At 53.6% G+C, this 18,861-nt stretch overlaps 1 protein-coding gene across 4 annotated transcripts in view; it reads left to right on the top strand.

Moving 5' to 3' along the window:
• ADCK1 (aarF domain containing kinase 1) overlaps positions 1 to 12,337 on the top strand; it is a 128,292-nt gene extending 115,955 nt beyond the window's left edge. For all 4 annotated transcript variants that reach the window (XM_025295144.3, XM_006052893.4, XM_025295145.3 and 1 more), the window contains 4 exons: positions 4,113 to 4,262; positions 5,688 to 5,885; positions 9,917 to 10,110; positions 11,583 to 12,337. In XM_025295144.3, coding sequence (XP_025150929.3) covers positions 4,113 to 4,262; positions 5,688 to 5,885; positions 9,917 to 10,110; positions 11,583 to 11,754 — 714 coding nt within the window. In that variant the 3' untranslated portion in view covers positions 11,755 to 12,337. The remainder of the gene's footprint in view (positions 1 to 4,112; positions 4,263 to 5,687; positions 5,886 to 9,916; positions 10,111 to 11,582) is intronic.
• The last annotated feature ends 6,524 nt before the right edge of the window (positions 12,338 to 18,861 follow it).

Genomic DNA, 18,861 nt, shown 5'->3' with positions numbered 1-18,861 from the left:
CATTTTGACCTTGAATCTCAAGGTTGCTCTGTGAGGAAGTAGAATAGATGGGGCCAGTCCCACTTAACAGCTAAGGGAACTTAGACCCAGACTGAGAGGGGAGGTGACTTGGCCGCCAGGTTGCTTGTGCCCGCAGTGGCAATGCTAGGGTGGCCCCAGGGTGAAGCCAGAGGCACAGGCTGGAGCCCACTCCTGTCTCTGCCTTCCCCATCTGCCTGTCCAGGTGATATCTGGTTAAAATGAACATCAGAAACAGCCCCCAAAAGGAAAGATGCCAGGTAGGGGCAGCCAGATGGGGAAGGGCTTCCCTGGTGGCTCAGGTGGTAAAGAATCTGCCTGCAGTGCAGAAGACCCCGGTTCAATTCCTGGGTTGGGGAGATCCCCTGGAGGAGGGCATGGAAACCCACTCCAGAATTCCTGCCTGGAGAATCCCCATGGGCAGAGGAGCCTGGCGGGCTCCGGTCCACGGGATCGCAAAGAGTCGGACACGACTGAGAGACTAACGCTTTGCATTTGAGCCGCGGTCGGCAGCCTCTTGCTCTTCCTCCTCCATAGCAGCAGCTCAGTTCTCATGGGCCAAGGCTCCCCCAGCCTGAGTCCCCAGACCCCTCGGGGCCACCTCTCAATGTCATAATACGGGGCCTATAGCGATCAGCAATATTTCAAAAAGCTTTGAGGAGATCATACATCTCCCCATGACAGGTCGGCTCAGACTAAATGAAATGTCATTTCTCTGCTTTGGGCTGAAATTCCGTCAGCTCCATCTGGCTGCCCTGCTTATCTTGGGCTGATCAGGAGCCCTGATTGGACCTCATATACATCCTTGACAAATAAAAATGAATTATGATTTAATAAATGCAATTGGTTTGGCAGATACGGCCCTTCAGGGTTCAGCTCCATAGAGCCCCCAAGAGCCTCCCTAAAAGGGGTTCTTGGGGGTGCTGAGGTAGGGACCTGCTGGCTCATCCAGGGACTGGCTCTGGCTTGGCTCCCTCTCCCAGGAAATACCCCCCATCTCAGCCAGAGTCTGAGACTTGACACGGGGCAAAGGCTGTTCCTGATGCCAACGGACACCGAGTAGTGGGTTCCTTTCCCCCCAGGAGAAATGACGGGAGCTGGAGTGCATGGTAGCAGGCCCCTGGTGGCACAGTTGGAGCCTCAGGACTTCAGTTAGCCTCTTTAACCCTCGTTCCATCATTCCTTTAAAAGGCGCAAGTAGGGAATTCCCTGGTGGTCCAGTGATTGAGATTCTGCCTTCCAACGCAGGGAGCTCAGGTTCAGTCCCTGGTCGGGGAACTGAGATTCCGTGTGCTGCAGAGCAACTAAGTCCACACGCCCCAGCTACTGAGCCCACACGCCCTGGAACCCGTGTGCCACAGCTCAGAACTGATGCAGCCAGAGATAAATAAGTAAATAAACTAACTTCTTAAAAAACAAACAGGTACATTGAAACCTAGTCTTTGGCCCCTCCGGGAGTATTATGAGGAATCAGGGGCACTAGCGGGCGTCACACTGGTTCCAAGCACCACGATGCTGTCATTTACCCGACCATCATCTGTGAGGGTGGCACTATTATTATTTCCATGTTACTGAAGCTGACAGTTTGACTAACTTGTTTAAGGTCATGAAGTTCAATTGAGAAGTGCAGACGTCCTTGTGAGCCGGTATAGAATAATGGTTCCTAGAAGCCTAGGTCTCACTTGGTTTGAATCCTGGCTTTGCTTCTTTTCAGCCAGGTAGCTCTGGGTAAGTTAAACCTTTGACGAATCTTAGTTCCTAATCTGCAAAATGGGGATAACAGTTGTGCTTAGTTTTAGGGCCCTTTAATAAGGATGACAGCTGTGGTTACTAAAGTAGAATGATTCTTGATGGTTGAATTTGAGGCCAATTATCATGGATTGGGATTCAGAGGAGACTAATGGGGTTAGGATAAGCATCAGAGGCGAGAACCATGGCATCTCAGAAAAACGTGGAGACCAGGGTCTCACTCATGTTGAAGGCAGAGTCCTGTATTCACATGTTTGGCCTGTTTACAGGCAAGGGGATGGATAACAGAGCCAGTCTATGATATGGAACTTAGACCTCAATGAAACTATGCAATGAAATAATCAGTTCCAGTCATCATAGGAGCTTACAACAGTGGGCTAGATGGTTGTTAATCAAATAAGAACACAAAGAGTATGCTAGTGATTAAAAAAAAAAAACAAAAAAAAACTACAGGCCTTCCCTCGTGGCTTACTGGTAAGGAATCTGCCTGCCAGTGCAGGAGACACAAGTTTGATCACTGGTCCAGGAAGATCCCACACGCTGCAGAGCAGCTAAGCCCGTGCACCACAGCCGTTGAGCGTGTGCTCTAGAGCCCAGGAGGGCCCCTCTGAGCCCGTGTGCCCCAAGTGCTGAAGCCTGCATGCCCTAGAGCCTGTGCCCCCGAGAAAGAGAGCCCAGGACAATGAGAGGCCTGCACACCACAGGTGAGGGCCACACTAGAGAGGAGCCCTTGCTTGCTGCAACTAGAGAAAAGCCCGCACAGCAATGAAGACCCAGCCCCGTCAAAAATAAATAAATAAAACTGAAAACAAAACAAAAAGCAGCACCGTTTAAAAAAAAAAAAGGAAAAGGAACAGTCTGCAGCATCCTATGAGGGTGTATGGCAGGAGAACCTCGTTTAATCTAGGAGGGCAGGGAAGGCGTCCCCAGGGAAATGATGCTCAGCTGGGATGGGAAGGAAGAGAGGAGTGAACCAGGTGAAGGGGAAATGGAATGATGCTCCTGGAACAAACATCATGTGCAAAGGACCAGAGGTAGGAAGGCACAGGGATTATCCGAGAAGAGAAAGAGGTCAATTATGGCTGGAATGTCAGTGGTACAAGATTGAGACCAGGGAGGGAGGCTGGGCCTGGTCAAAGCAGACTTTGTAGGCCAAGGAACCAATGCAGAGAATGCAGGAGGTGTGGGTTCCATCCCTGGGTTGGGAAGATCCCCTGGAGGAGAAAATGGCAACCCATTCCAGCATCCTTGCCGGGAAGTCCCATGAACAGAGGAGCCTGGCGGGCTAAACAGTCCAGCGGTTGCAAAGAGTCGGACACGACTAAACGACTGAACACACACATGCAGGCCAAGGAAAGGACTTGAGTCTTTATCTTAAGGCCCTGGTTCTGTGTTCCTTACCCCGGGGGCCCCTCCTCCCTTCTGGCTGCGATCTGTTTGTTAGTGCCCATGGGGTCCAGGCGAGGCTGAGGGATACTGAGGGTAGCGTGTACCCTCAGGACATCAGCTTCCTGGGATGAGCATCCCTTTGTCCCCTGGAAACCTGTCAACAGACCATCTGTGGGGCCGGGTCTGCCTCTCTTCAGCAGCTGTTCCCTAGCTGGGAAAAGGCTTTTAGCTTTAATAAAAAGGGAGTAGAGATAAGGAGGCTGCCTGGGCAGGGAGAGCGGCCCTGACAGGATGATTTAAATGGCCTCTCCAGTGTCATTTCTTCTGTGCAGACATCATAAATCAGATTAGCATTGGGCTCTGGTGGGGAGGGGAGTAGGGAAAGGGGCCTGAAGGGAGAGGGGAGGTGGACATGTGACTCCAGGTGCCCCTGGAGCTGACCTGGAGATGCTGGGGCCACCTGTCCCTGGTGCTCAGCACCCCCGGCCTTGGAGGAGGGGCAGAGAGAATGATCCCTACCCCCAACCCAGCTTTCCAACCCACATTCAGCTTTGGGGGGAAAAAGTGAAGAGGGACTGATAAGAAAGAAGGGAAAAAACACACAAAAACAGGGAAGTGTGGAGAGGTGGGTGTTACAGCCTTTAGGAAACCTAGAAGCAGCGGTTCTCCCGTCTTGCCATCCGTTAAAATCACTTTGGCCGCTTAAAAAACTACAGATGCCTGGGGACCAGCCCCAACATTTCTGAGTTCCAGCTGAATCGAACATGGAGCTAAAGTTAGGAAAAGCCGGATTAGCGATCAGCTTCTCTTGTCAACTCAAGAACTACAGGGTCTCAAGCCATTGCTTCCACCATGATCGCTCAGGCCTTCCTCTTGAAGGTGGCCAGCCTGAGCGGCCAGTCTCTGAGGCAGGTGGTAACGCGGTGCAGCTCCCACCCGGCTCCCTTCTCTTTCAGATCTCGCGCCTCCTGGGCAGGATGTACAGCGAGATGATCTTTGTCAACGGCTTCGTGCACTGTGACCCCCACCCAGGCAACGTGCTTGTGCGGAAGCGGCCGGACACGGGAAAGGTGGAGATCATCCTGTTGGACCACGGGCTGTACCAGGTAGGAGGGCCCTTTCCCACCGGCCGGCCCCAGGCTCTGCTCCTGCCTGGTTCAGAGCCCTCTGAACTCCTCTGTCCACCACAGAAATGGGATCAGATGGCAAGGTAGCTGGAGAGGGCGCTGCCCTACCCCCTAGGGCTGTCGTTTTGTGCAAGTCATGCTCACATGAGCTCTCCAAGCTCTCTGAGCCCCAGCTTCCTCCGCAGAAGAGGTTGACAGAGGACAAGTTGATTGGATGGCATCACTGACTCAATGGACATGAGTTTGAGCAAACTCCGGGAGATGGTGATGGACAGGGAAGCCTGGTGTGCTGCAGTCCATGGGGTCGCAAAGAGTCAGATACGACAGAGCGACTGAACACCAACAACAGAGTGAGAATGATAATCCCTCGTTTAGAGGCAGCCTTGAGGGGTCCATGAGATTGTACCTGGATGTGTGAATCAACTTTGTCAGCTGCCAAAAAAAAAAAAAATCCCTTTTCCCCAGGAAAACCCAGGCCAGCCAGCCAGACCCTGGGAGGTGAGCTGCTCTCAGATGAGCTTAGGTGGGGCAGGGGGCAGGGGGCAGGGTCACTCAGCTCCAGTGAGGAGGTCGTGTTTAGTGGGGAAGCATGGAGGGGTGGGAAACTCACAGGGGTTGGATGACCCTGACTCCATCCTCTGGAACTGGGGACAGAGAGCTGGTGCCACTGAGCTGTGTGTTGCTGCTGGGAAGTTGAGAAGTTCCCTGCCAATCCCAGGTCCTGGTTTGATTCCATGAAGCCGATGGTTCTGGTGAGGTTTCCCTGCTGGTCTCCCACTCCTCTGTTCAGAGCTCTGATCGCACACACATCCCCAAACCTGGGATTCCTTTGAAAGGCTCAGTGATGCTGGGCGTGTTAGTTTTGGGTGGACACAGCCCCTAAATGAGTGATGGCCCAGACACGACAGATGTCTCATTGCCTGCTCGCACACCAGTCTGGGGTGCGTGGAGGAGCCCGCAGGCAGAGGCTGACCGAGGCTGCACCTCCCGGGGTCTCTTTGAGGGTCTCGCCCACCAGCCCCCAGGAGCAGGGTGAGGGCTCAGAGGAATATGCCTGGGAACGTTTTCACCGACCAGGTCTGGAAGTGGAGCTTCTGACACATCCTATCGGTCATCGCTCAGGCAGAGGGCTACATCTAAAAAGGAGGAAGGCCCGGTGGTAGCCTGTATGGGGGAAGAAGAGGGGAGTGTAGATTTTGGTGGGCTGGTGGTAGCCTCTAACATTCTCCAGGACCAAGGCTGACCCAATAGTAGCTTTGTGCTTGGATCTTCAAGGATGGCTGACTATGGGGGGGAACGGACGTTGGGCAGGTGTCACGGTCTCCCCCGCCCCTGCTCACGGTGGTCACACCAGGTGGAGACAAGGTCTTAGGCCCCTGACCTGCCGTGCTGCCCCCGCTGTAGGTGCTCACGGAGGAGTTCCGCCTGGACTACTGCCGCCTCTGGCAGTCGCTGATCTGGACCGACATGCAGAGCGTGAGGAAGTACAGCCAGCGCCTGGGAGCCGGCGACCTCTACCCCCTGTTCGCCTGCATGCTGACGGCCCGGTCCTGGGACGCAGTCAACAAGGGCATCGGCCAGACTCCCGTCACCACCACAGAGGTGGGTGCCCCCCGCTCCCGGTCCTGTCCTGTCCCCGAGGAGGCAAGGGGGCAGGGCCAAGGGTGGAGCCGTGCCAACCCAGGGTCTGAGAGCATGCTGGTGGGCGGTGGGGCTGGAGTTGGGTAGAGGGGTAGAATTAGAGAGGTCCTGCCCGAGGAGCGGGGTGGAGTGGGAGAAACAGTGTCCCCGGGGGGAGCAGGGGGACAGGGAGTGGCGTGCCTCTGTGTCCCCCTTCCGGCCTTGTCAACCTGGAGGATTAAGTAGGTCGCGTTGACTGTATAACCCGGGCCCCGTGATGTTCATTCCAACCTGCCCTCTCAAGACTTCAGCCTTCCGCCACGTTCTCCTGCAGGACTTCTGGGCATCCCCCAGAGACTTGACTCATAAGTGAGCCTGGTACTGCCTGCTGTCTCCTGCTGAGGACCGTCTCCCATCACGGGGTTCATCTAGGGCGCCTGTGGGGAGGGGGCTTCAGTTCCTCAGGCTGTGCTCAAAGGCTTGCTTCTGTCCTATTATCCTATGGAGTTTGTGGTGGAACAGGCTCTAGACGAGAGTCCCCAGGGCTCCAGAGTCCCCGGGGCCAGGGCGAGGCCCACCCTAGGAGTGCCCTTCTCTGTATGTGTCCTCATCGCTGCCCCACAGCAGGGCCAGATGCGGGGCTTGCTCTTCCTGGCTCAGGGTGAGCTCCTGCCCAGGCGTCTCAGTTCCTCGTGGAACTGCCTCCCGTCTTCCTAGGCTGTCAGCTGGCAGGCCTGTGCAGACTTGGCTCGTGTCCTCGTGGGGAGGGGCTCACGCTTGCCGCGAGGGGCTGGATTCTGCTTGTGCGGTGGAGGGCCCGGGCTCTGATTCTGGCCCCTGTTTCTCCTGGTGGCCTGCCCTTGGAGGGTTCTCGTCACCTCTCTCAGCCTCGGAGTCCTCCATGAGCTGCCTTGGGGTGGGGGCTTTAGCAATGGCTGGGTCCAGAGTCTCCAACAACGTCCCCCAGCAGGCCACGTCTTGCCATCTCTTGGCTCCGCTTTCCACTAAGTTGCCATCATTTCCCAGCAAACTTGGTGGCAAAGATGACCGCCGGTTGCCCCAGGCTCACGCAGCTTTTGGTGCATCGCCTCAGAAGAAGAGAGGCCCTCTCCCTCCTTTGCTGAACAGGGGGGATGATTCTGCTTGATAACCCATGCAGAGGGCCTCCCCATCGTCTCTGAAATTTGTTCATGGAACAAACGTTTTTTTGTTGCTGGACGCTGGACTGAGTGCCTGTGGACCCCAGTGATGAACAGACAGGCCTTCCATGTAGTTCGCACTGTGACAGAGGGAGACAGATAGGAGACAGATGGTAAACAAACAGGTAAATGGGGTGATCGCAGGTTAGAGGTGCCAGGGAGAGACCAGCAGAGCGGCAGTGATGATGTGGGGTGGGGGGATGCTATAGAGGAGACGTCACTGGGGAGTCCACATGTAAGCTGAGGCCTGAAGGATGAGAAGGGCACCAGGGACTGCCTTGGTGGTCCAGTGGTTAAGACTCCACACTCCCAATGCAGGGGGCCCGGGTTCCATCCCTGGTCAGGGAACGGAATCCCCCATACTGAAACCTAGAGCCCGTGTACGGCCACTGAGACCTGGTGCAGCCGGATGGATAAAAGAAAGAAAGGCATCAGCCAGAGGAGGGACTTGGAGAAAGCAACCAGGCAAAGGGAGGCTTAAGGGGGCAGGTTGGGGAGTCTCGAGTCAGTGAGGGGCATGCTGGGCTGAGACGCGAATGGCAGCTGGACTGGGAGAGCATCATGCAAGGAGAAGTTCAGATTCTTTCCCAGGACAAAACAAAGCCTTGGACAGTTTGTGAGCAGAAGGATATGCTCAGACCCCCTCTGTTAAGTCTCTCTCTGGAGTGGGGCAAGATGAGCCGTGGGGCTGAGGCAGGTGGAAAGACCTTGGGGCTGAGACTGTGCGGCGGTGGAGGTGGAGAGAAGCGGATGGAGCCAAGTTGCATTTTGTCTGTTTGCTTTTTATTTCTTTTCTTTTGGCTGTGCCGGGTCTTACGGGATTCCCCAGTGGCTCAGCCGTAAAGAATCTGCCTGCAATGCAGGAGACGCAGGAGACCCGGGTTCGGTCCCTGGGTTGGGAATATCCCCTTGAGTAGGAAGTGGCAACCCACTTCAGTATTCTTATCTGGAAAATCCCATGGACAGAGGAGCCTGGAGAGCTACAGTCCATGGGTTCTCACAGAGATGGACATGACTGAAGCAACTTAGCGTGCACACAGCCTATAGATGGGATTAAAAACACAGAGATGGAAAAGATCGCATGGCACTCAGTAGGTGCTTGGTAAATGGTACCTGTTGATATTAACTAAGTTAGAGTTTTATCTTTGCAATCAGGTAGGCATCCAGCAGGGGCCAAGCTTGAAGGCTGTGCTGCTCTGAGAAATAGCCCCTTAGGGTTGCCTGGGTGGACTCAGGGGCTTCCGTTTGGGTCCAGAGGGGCTGTGGCCAGGCCAGTCCCACCTCGCTTAGAGGGGCCTCTGTGGTGAGTGGGGCGTTGATCTGGCCTTAGCCTCTGCAAGCAGTGGGGAACGGGAGGTGGGGAGGCAGACAGGCTCTTGGCTCCTGGCTTCATGTTGAGATGTTCTAGTCTGATAGCTCCTGCCTGGGGGTCATTTCAGGTTTCACAGCGAGGCAGTTGTTGGCGGTGCACCTGTGTGCCTGAAAGGGCCTAGAGTCCTGCTCCTGCTGCAGAGGGCAGCTTCAGGGCGAAGCGCTGGGCAGCACCGCTGGGCCCTGGTGTGACTTCGCCCCGTATGCCCCCCAACACCTTGCCTCTGGGGACCCTCGGGGTTCTTCTGGGAGGTGGGCACAGCATGCCCGGGTTTTAGGGGAGGACCCTGGGCCGCACAGCGCTCTGTGAGATGACAAGCAGTGTAGCCTGCTGGGGAGGATGCAGGCTTGGGAGCTGAATGACCAGGGTTTGACTCCTGCCTCACTAGCTGTGGACCTTGGGGAGGTTATTTTACTTCTCAGTGCCTCAGCTTCCTCCTCCCAAATGGGGATATATGCTCGCCTAATAGGGTTGTTGTGAGGCTGAGATGAGTTAATGCACGCAAGCATGTCAGAGTGCCCGGGTTCCTTAGTGATGCTCAGTACACGTGGACCCTTGTCATCACCATCGCCGTCATTGCTTCCCTGGAGACTGAGACGGGATCAGAGCCTCGCTCTATACTCAGGACTCTGGCTGGAGGCAGTTATCTTCCCAGAACCATGACAGGGATGGGGAAGGCTGGGAAACTGACCCTGAAACTTACCCAGCAGGATGGGCAAGGGCTAGCCCTGAATCCTGCCCCGAGGTCCTGAGGACCTTAGGCATGGGCGGGCTGATGCTGGGTCAAGCCTGGAGGACAGTGATGGGCTGTGGCTGTGCGAACAGATCTGGTGGGGCTCGGGTCAGGCAGGGTGTGGGGCAGGACTTTGGATTTGGGTTTGGGGTCAGGATCTCAGAGGTCTCGACTGCACCAACCTGGGTTTGGCTGGAGGGACGGGGGCCTCAGCCAGTACTGGTGACTCAGCCAGTACCGGCTCCCAAGAGTCATTCCTGACCTGGCCTGAAAATTGGTGGCCAGCACAGAGCCTTGGAGAATAACACAAAGGTGGACCCCTGGGCTGAGAGGCGGGACCCATCAGATAGTTGGTGGGGAGGGGAGGTAGACTCCCTGCCCCATCGGTACTGGCCTGAGGGCTTGGGGGATGGGTATTGGTGACCTCAGCTGCAAGGAGCTAGGACGGCAGAGGCAGTAGAAATGAGGCTCCGGTGCTGTGTCCGGTGCTGGGCTGGAAGTTGGGGGAGACGTCCTGACCAGGTTCGTCTGGCTGCAATACCACTTGGGCTGAGCTTCTCCCCCGGGAAGGTTCCTAGGGCTGCTGAGGCCACTGTGCTAGACCCTCCCTCCCGGAGCCTCCCCACAGCCCCTTCCGATCGCTGGCAGCCCGGACACCTGCTGCCGCCCCAGGCCCCCCACCCCACTCAGGCCGCCTCTTTCTGTTCAGGACTCAGAGATCCGCAACCATGCGGCCAACTACCTCCCCCAGATCAGCCAGCTCCTCAACCGTGTGCCGCGCCAGATGCTGCTCATCTTCAAGACCAATGACCTGCTGCGGGGCATCGAGGCCGCCCTGGGCACCCGCGCCAGCGCCAGCTCTTTCCTCAACATGTCGCGATGCTGCATCAAAGCACTGGCCACGTGAGTGGGGGCTCCGGCCTCCCCCTGCCACCCCACCCCAGCTCCCTGATCCACCCCAGGGGTCTGCACGCCTCCACTTTCTCCTCCAGCCCCCAGGGCCCGGCCTGAGCTCCCCAGTCTCCAGCTCTCCCTGCAGGAAGTTAGGGGCAGAAACCAGCTCCAGGGAACTGGCTGACACTTTGGGGCTATGTTTAATGTGGTCCAAGAGAGCCACCTCTGCTGGTTAAAATTGTGGGTTCTGGGACCTCACCTTCCTGGGCAAGCTTTCCTCGTGACGCTTACGCTCAATAAAGTCTGCAGCATTTTCTGATCGTCTCAGTCCCACCCGAGAGTCCCCAGACTTGGGATCAGGATGCCCTGGCTCATATCTCCTCCGTGCCTGGTCCTGTGACTGTGTCCCTGGCACCCGCCAGGCGGTAAGGCCGGTGTTCTTTTCCCTGCGAGTGTGGCTGTGACTCAGGAAACGTGTCTCTAGCCGGCTCTCTCGGGATCTCAGGTCTTTTCAGATGCCTCAGCATCCTGGAGGTGTTGATGAGGAAGGGAAGGGTGCTTCCCTAGGGAGGCAGTAGTAGAGGAATGGGGATCCCAGGCTCTTCTACTGGATGGTAGCACATACATGGGAAGGCCCATGCTCTGGCTGAGTGTTCACACCCAAGAGGGGAGGCCTGGACTGGTCAGCTCCGAGCCATCCATCCATCCTAGGCAGCAAGTGGGTCATTCTGGTAAACAGGTGACGGCACTGTTGACCACATGCATCATGCACCGGCTATCAAATACTGAGTTACAGCAAAATACACTGCCTAGGGAAGGGCTGAACACGATTCATTCTTCCTCTGAGGTTCTGGAAACGAACTCTTGGGAGTTCTCTGGCAGCTCAGTGGTTAGGACTTGGTGCTTTCACTGCAGGGGCCTAGATTCAGTCCCTGATTGGGGAACTAAGGTCCTGCAAGCTGTGTGGTATGGCTAAAAAAAAAAGCAAACAAAAATCTTGAGTAGGTGATCCTCATAAACACCAGTTTCCATCATGTGCTTTTGTTGGTGCACAAGGCCTTGAGCTGGGTGGAATCCATCACGGCCCCAGCCTCCCAGGACCACCTTGACTAGGTTTCCAGGTGATTCATAGCCTCAGAAAATTTGGGAGAGCTCTTTCATTTGAGTTTGGGGGATTCTGACTTGATGAATATAAACTCTACTTTTGGAAAAAGAGAAACTTTGGCACATGATACCCAGCGGGTCCTCCAGGCCTTTGATGAGGTGTGCAACATCTGCTTTTACTTACCCCACTTACCTGGAAAACGCCTGTAGACTAGCTGAGCTCCTCTGGTCCCGGATTGGGCAGTGGTCTGATCACGTGACCAGGAGCCGTCGTCTCCTGGGGGAGGCGGAGTGGTGAGTTGGCAGAGCCACCACCTTCCGTTTTTCTAAGTGACGCTGCTTCTCTTCTTCTCTCTTCCTTCGCGCCCCTCCTGTAGGCACAAGAAGCAGAAGACCCGTTCACTCTTCAGAAGGGCCCGGATCTCTCTGAGGGAGGCCGTCAGCTTATGGAAGATCAACCTTCACGAGCTCGTTCTGCATGTGAAGGGGCTGAGGCTCACCGGCTGGGTCTGGGCTCTGCTCTGCTGGCTGCTGCCTGCTTCACACTGAGTGGACGCGCTGCCCCCTGCCCGGCGGTGGCCCCTGCCGCGGCTGAGGGGTCTCTTCATCCCTCATTCTTCCGTCGTGTCTCCACCCACTTGCCCTGTTTCTGCCCCGTGGAGCCCTGCGATCCCTGCCTATGGCACTGTCATGCTCCGCCTCTGGAAATCCTCTCCTGTGAAGCCCGTGTCTTGGGGCCTCAGGCCATGTCCCGGGAGGGTTTCCAGCCATTCCCAGGGGGAAGGCACCACGGTCTGCTTTCCCGCTCCCCGTCTGTGCCTTTGGGTTGGATACCTGCCCCACCTGCTTCTGTTCACCTTTCTTGTGGTCAAGATGGACTACTTAGCCCACCGAGGGCACATCTAACTCACCAGACATTTGGTTTTGCTGCAGAGGGGCTTGGTGCCTGAACTGCTGGAGAAGAGTTTTCTTTCTTTGCGCCATCCCTCCCTGGAGGTGCCAACCTTCCTGGGGTGGCTTGGCCCCCGAGCCAGGTTCTGTTGCAGCTGTGAGTTCACAGCTGTCGTGGTGACCCGTTTGGTGACTTTATGTACTGTGATTCAATAAAAACCACTTCGGGGCTTCAGGGCAAGAGCGTGGTCAGCAGGCCATTTATTCCAGGTTGGGAGTGAGTCCACTCAGGCCACAAGGTAGGAGTGGCTGCGGATGCCACGTGCCATTGTGATCTGCTTGACTTCTTGTCCCCGAAATCCTTCCAGCCTTCCACTGTGCATCCACTTTCTGATTCTTGTATATTTCTCTTCCTTTCTAAGACAGATCTTGGTTGCCACTGTTAGGAAGCTGAAGGCCAAGAACTCAGAGGCTCAGCAGAAACCCCTGACGTTGCTTTCCCTGGGTTCTCCCCTCATCCCCTGTGACCCGGCACCTCCCTTGTTTTGTTGATTGGCTCCTGACTTAATCCTCAGATTCATCATTCGATATCCCCATTCCTGAGACTGTTGTCTAAACCTCAGTCATGTGGCTGGGCTTGTGCTCTGAAACCTGCTGGTGACCTGCCAGACACTGCTTCTACCTTGCTGCCAGCCTGCCCCCTGCCCGTCCCCCCTCCCCGATCATCCACTCCGGTTTTGGGGATACCTGCAAACGCCTGCTCTAACTCCTGTGTCTGTAGTCTCCAGGTCCCTATGACCCCAGATGCAGCAGGTCCCAGCTCTCACTGAGCACCCTGGCTCACGGTAATTGTGTCTGAATCTCTCTGATCTTACTTCACCTCATTCACGAAGGTAGAGAAAAAAAAATCCTAAATTTGAATATCGTTTTCTGTTCTCTTTATTCATAATACAACAAGCAGATTTTTCACTGACCAGAGATGGTTTGCCATCCCTTTGAATTAATTGTTCTTAGTGACCAGTTGGATGCACCCAGGGACCTGAGAGAATAATCTGCAAGATCTGCTATGAATCATGAGGATGCATGCTGCATATTATATTTTATGGTATCTTTTATAGCCACTGAAGTAAATATAAATGTCCTTTTTGTTCAAGGTAATGGTTACTTGCTTTTCACTTTTGGCTTAATGGTTGGCTTCCTGCTGCCTTGGGATCTAAAACATCAGCATGTTGCCAGAACAGTTATCCAGAGAGCTGAGAGGCCGAGACAGTTTGGGGTACAGGGCAGTTTGAAAATAGAGGGCTTGATGTGTGAGTGCCTTCCACATGTGAGAGAATATGCTGGGCCCTTTGTAAGTAAGTTGCGTCATTGATTTGTCTCATCAGCTCTATGAGGGCGAAGGGTCATTAGCCTCATCTCATGGAGGTGGGAACTGAGGCTCAGAGAGATTTAGTCATTTGCTTGAAGTCACACAGTTGCTGAATGAGGGTCCCTGCTTTGCTGTTTATTCCACAGTGCTGGCCGTGTGAATTACGCCCGCTCCTTGGGCTGTCATATGCGCCTGAATTGTGGCTCTAACACTGACTTCAGAGGAAGTTGGCTTTTCAGTGGATTGGGGGCAGTGGGTGGGTAAAGGAGACCAAAAGCCCTGGAAAGTCAGACTGAGTCCTGCATGTTCCTCAGGCCTAAGATAGGTGGCCTTGCACCCCTGCGCTGCTGCAGTGCGATTCTGATGTAGACGACCCGGAGTGAGTGCAGCCTCTCTTCCCTTAAGGACGCAGTTTTCCCGTGAGCCTGCTCTCACTTCAGATACTCACTGCAGGCTTGGGGTCCCCAGCCCATGTGTACTTTTGACCAGCTGACTACAAATTTGGGGGTTTCTACCACCTGCTACCCCCCAGACTTGATAATTTGCTAGAATGACTTACAGAGCTCAGGAAGGCACTACAGTTGAGACCAGGCAAATGAGGAGACACTCAGGGTGAGGTCTGGGAGGTCCTGTGTGTTGAGCTTCTGGGTTCTTGCCATGGAAGGACCCTCTTGGCACAGAGATGCATCACTGAGCTTCAGTGTCCACAGTTTTTATCAGGGTTTCGTTGTATTAGCACAATTTATTGAATCATTAGCCAGATGACTGAATAAAATCTCCAGACCCTCTTCCCTCCACCCCCCCCCCCCATTACTAAGAAAGTCCAAGGATTGGGACTTCCCTGGCTGTCCAGTGGCTAAGATTCCAGGCTCTCGGGGGCCTGGGTTCGTTTCCTGGTTAGGGAACTGGATCCACAACTAAAGATCCACATGTTGCAACTAAGACCCAGTGCAACCAAATGAAGAGAGAAAGAAGGTCCAGGGATTGAGAGGTCATCTTCCAGGAGCAACCAAGGGACAAAGACCAGACAGGTTCTTCATCATATAAGTATACCTCTGGTGTCATCTCATCCTGTGTACTTGGCCTGAGGTGCATCTTTATCGGCTGACTGCTGGCCTGTACCTTCTCCTCCTCTGGCTGGAGCTGTGTCTGGAAGGAGAGCTCTAGGAGCTCCCATCATCTCTGTTCTGCAGTTCAGAGAGCACCCATGTGAGCTCTTATGCCAGATCTCTGCCCCGCTCTCTTCTCTGTCCTGCAGAACTTGCCATACGTTGACTGGGGTTTGGTGCTTCGAGTAAAATCCTGTAACTTTCTTCCCCCAGCAGTAGTGATGTGTCAGGAAGTCAGCATCAGCTTACTTCGAAGGGTGCTTTTTCTTTTAATCCTTGGATCCTAGGGCTATGTAGGTGTTGGCTTCTCTGATTTGGGCAAGATGGCTATAGTTTCGCTCCCCTCTTCTTGTCCCCGTGAGGAGAATTCCAACTCAATGGCCCATTTGGCCTCTCAAGTATGTGCCCAGCTCATAGGAAGTGCAGATGTCCTGGTTTGTAGTTCAGTTCAGTTGCTTAGTTGTGTTTGACTCTGTGTGACCCCATGGACTGCAGCACGCCAGGCTTCCTTGTCCATCACCAGCTCCCAGAGCTTACTCAAACTCAATGTCCATCAAGTCAGTGATGCCATCCAATCATCTCCTCCTCTGCTGTCCCCTTCTCCTCCCGCCTTCAACCTTTCCCAGCATCAGGGTCTTTTCTAGTGAGTCAGTTCTTCACATCAGGTGGCCAAAGTATTGGAGTTTCAGCTTCAGCATCAGTCCTTCCAATGAATATTCATGACTGATTTCTTTTAGGATGGACTGGTTGGATCTCCTTGCAGTCCAAGGAACTCTCAAGAGTCTTCTCCAACACCACAGTTCAAAAGCATCAATTCTTCAGCGCTCAGCTTTCTTTATAGTCCAACTCTCACATCCATATGTGACCACTGGAAAAATCATAGCCTTGACTAGACGGACTTTTGTTGGCAAAGTAACGTCTCTATTTGCAGTAGGTGCTCAATAAGCGTGTGAAAGTTAGACTCTCAGGTTACTTCGCTATTTTCAGGGATGTTGAAACCTGTGTATTTATAAAAAAAAAGTCTCACATGCCACTGTCCTTCCCCTGGGAAGGCTGCCTTGTTTGATTGTCAGGTTAATTTCTGCAGTGTTCTGAGCCCACTGCCAGGACTGGGGATGGTCACTCTCAGGATAATTGGCTTAGAGACCACCGCTCCCCCCACCCCCACAGCTGTAAGGCTATGAGGTTGCTGACTTCTAGTGACATCTCAGAAAATGAAGGTGGCTTCAGGAGACACAGATCCTCACGGACAATGCTTGGGAGGTTTGGGACTACCCTCCGTGTAAACAGACCATAAATCGAGACAGTCATGAAGATCCACCTCTTAAACACCAGAGGACGGATAAAGACTTACGAAAAAGCACAAATTGCTTCAGTCACTTAATTGGCAATATTACGTCCATCTCCCCACTAGACGTTTGTGATAGTGAGCTATCAGTTGTATGATTTCTAATATTTTAGCATTCAGGTACTTTAGTATTGAACCCTTTTGTTTTACACTAGCTGGCTTCCTTGGTGGCTCAGCTGGTAAAGAATCTGCCTGCAGTGCAGGAGACCTAGGTTCGATCCCTGGGTTGGGAAGATCCCCTGGAGATGGGAATGGCAACCCACTCCAGTATTCTTGCCTGGGGAATCCCATGGGCAGAGGTGCCTGGAGGGCTACAGTCCATGGGGTCGCAAAGAGTCAGACACGACTGAGTGACTAACACACTCTGTGTAAGCATGAGAAGGAGGGGATGGGGCCTTGCCCAGGGACACCTGGGGCTTCAGTGATCTTAGGATGTGGCCTGGCGGAGCTCAGGTCTGAGTCAGGAATTGGTGTCTGCTGAGATCTGAATAGACGGTGAGCAAAGTAGCAGAGAGTTCTTGGAAGCCTGGCCTGCTGGTTTGCCAGGCTGAGTTGGGTGGGGGTAGACGGCGGGTGGCTGTATTTAATGAGAGACCTTGAATGCCAAGCGATCTGGTGCCACTGTGGTTTGCAACTGGCCAAGGGGGGACTGGGGAGGCCCCATCTCCTAAGCCTTGGAGGTGAAAGTGTTCATCGCTCAGTCGTGTCTGACTCTTTTCGACTCCGTGGACTGTAGTCCACCAAGCTCCTGTGTTCATGGGATTCTCCAGGCAGGAATACTGGAGCGGGTTGCCATTCCCTTCTCCAGGGGATTTTCCCAATCCAGGGATCCAACCCAGGTCTCCTGCATCGCAGGCAGATTGTTTACATCTGAGCCACCAGGGAAGCCCCTCCTAAGCCTTATGTCTGCAAACTTTTATAAAAACTCATTTGTTCAGAAAGGCTCTGCACTCACCTCCTTCCCTCCCTGCCTATCTCCTTCCTTCCTGTGAAGTGGAGCCTATTACAAAGCTGCTCTTTGCTTTTCCAAAGGGAGGGCGAGGTCAGCTCTCAGCAGAGGAAATATTAACCCTTGGGCTATGATGTCTGTTCTGCAGCCAGGGCCTCCCGGCCTGGTTTACTTGACTTCTCCGAGGGTGGCCTCAGCCAGCTCCCTTCTTGGCCAGGTCACTGTGCCCCTGGCCAGCCCTGCTGGGGACAGAAAACATTCTTTTCTACCCAGTTATGCTTTTGGCTTAATTGACTCTTTAGCAAAGAGCCTCCAATGTTTCTTCCTGATTTTTCTCATTCCCATGTATAAAGGGAAGGCCATGCTGGTGAAGTGGTGAGGTGATGGGTACCAATAACCCCGTGATCCCCAACATTTCAGCTCCCACTTCCTCATCCCTTCTCCCTGAGCAGTGCTTTTCGAACTTCTCTGTTTAAATAAATAACCTGGGCTCATGTTGAAACACAGATTCTGCTCCTGTGGGTCTGCATGGGGCCTGAGATTCTGCATTTCTAACCAGCTCCCAGGCAGTGCTGACGCTGTGCATCTGAGGACCATGCTTTGAGCCGCCAGGTTCTGATCAGCGGTTCTGAAGGTGTGGTCCCGGGACTGGCAGCATCAGTGTAACCAGGGAGCTGTTTAGACAGGCAAATCTCAGACCCCACTCCAGATGTGCCAAAGCAGAGACTCTGGGGCGGGACCCGGTGGTCTGTTCAACTAAACCCTCCAGGGAGTTCTGACGCACATGCTCACGGCTGAAGTCTCTGGTCTGTGGTTCTTAGCTCAACCTGCACATCCGGATCATGGGGAGAGTGCTGAATGCCCAAGATCCTGATTAAATTGCTTCGAATGAGGGTCGGGCATTTGAAACAGTTTTCTAAAAGCCTTTTTATTTTGAAATAACTTTAGGTTTACAGTAGAGTTGTAAAGATAGTACCCAGAAGGTCCCCATGTAGCCTTCACCTAGCTCTTGCTAATGTTAATACCTTACATAACCACAGTACCTTTATTAACACTCTGCATTAACCTTAGTACAATACCATCAATTGAACCATTCTGATCTCGCTCAAGTCCTCTCCATGTCCCAGGATCCAGTCCAGGATGAGCTTTACATTCAGTAGTCACATCTCCTTAGTCCCTGCTCTGGGATACTTCCTTAAATGTCTCATGTTTTTCACGACCATGACACTTTGGAAGAGCACTGGTCGGATAATTTTTAAAATTAATTAATTTATTTTAATTGGAGGCTAATTACTTTACAATATTGTCGTGGTTCCCGCCATGCATTGACATGAATCACCCACAGGTGTACATGTGTCCCCCATCCTGAACTCCCCCCCACCTGCCTCCGCATCCCATCCCTCAGGGTCATCCAAGTGCACCAGCCCTGAGCACCCTGTCTCATGCATTGAACCTGGACTGGTGATCTATTTCATATATGGTAATATGCATGTTTCAATGCTATTCTCTCAAATCATCCCACCCTCGCCTTCTCCTGCAGAGTCCAAAAGTCTGTTCTTTATATCTGTGTCTCTTTGGCTGTCTCGCATATAGGGTCATCGTTACCATCTTTCTAAATTCCATATATATGCGTTAACATACTGTGTTGGTGTTTTTCTTTCTGACTTGTAGATTGTCTCTCAAGTTTAGCTGGATGTTTTCTTGTGATGAGAATGGGGTTATGGGTTTGAGGAAGAAAATCACAAAAGAGGAGTGCCCCCTCATCATGCCACATCTGGAAAACATCACATCACCAGGGGAGATGTGCTGACTTTGTTCTTTAAACCTCTGTGGCCAGGGTAGGGAGCCTGCATTAGGCTGTACCTTCCAGGTGTCTTCCGGAGAAAGAAAAAGATTGCAACTTATGAAAGTCTCCACAGGTGGGTGTTAGCCAGAGCCTCGTTAAGGCTAAGGTGCAGGGGGCGGGGCGGGGGGGGGGGTGGTCCTGACT

This window comes from Bubalus bubalis, chromosome 11 (assembly GCF_019923935.1).
Source record: "Bubalus bubalis isolate 160015118507 breed Murrah chromosome 11, NDDB_SH_1, whole genome shotgun sequence".
NCBI lineage: Eukaryota > Metazoa > Chordata > Mammalia > Artiodactyla > Bovidae > Bubalus > Bubalus bubalis.
This window is presented reverse-complemented; position numbering and strand designations above follow the sequence as displayed.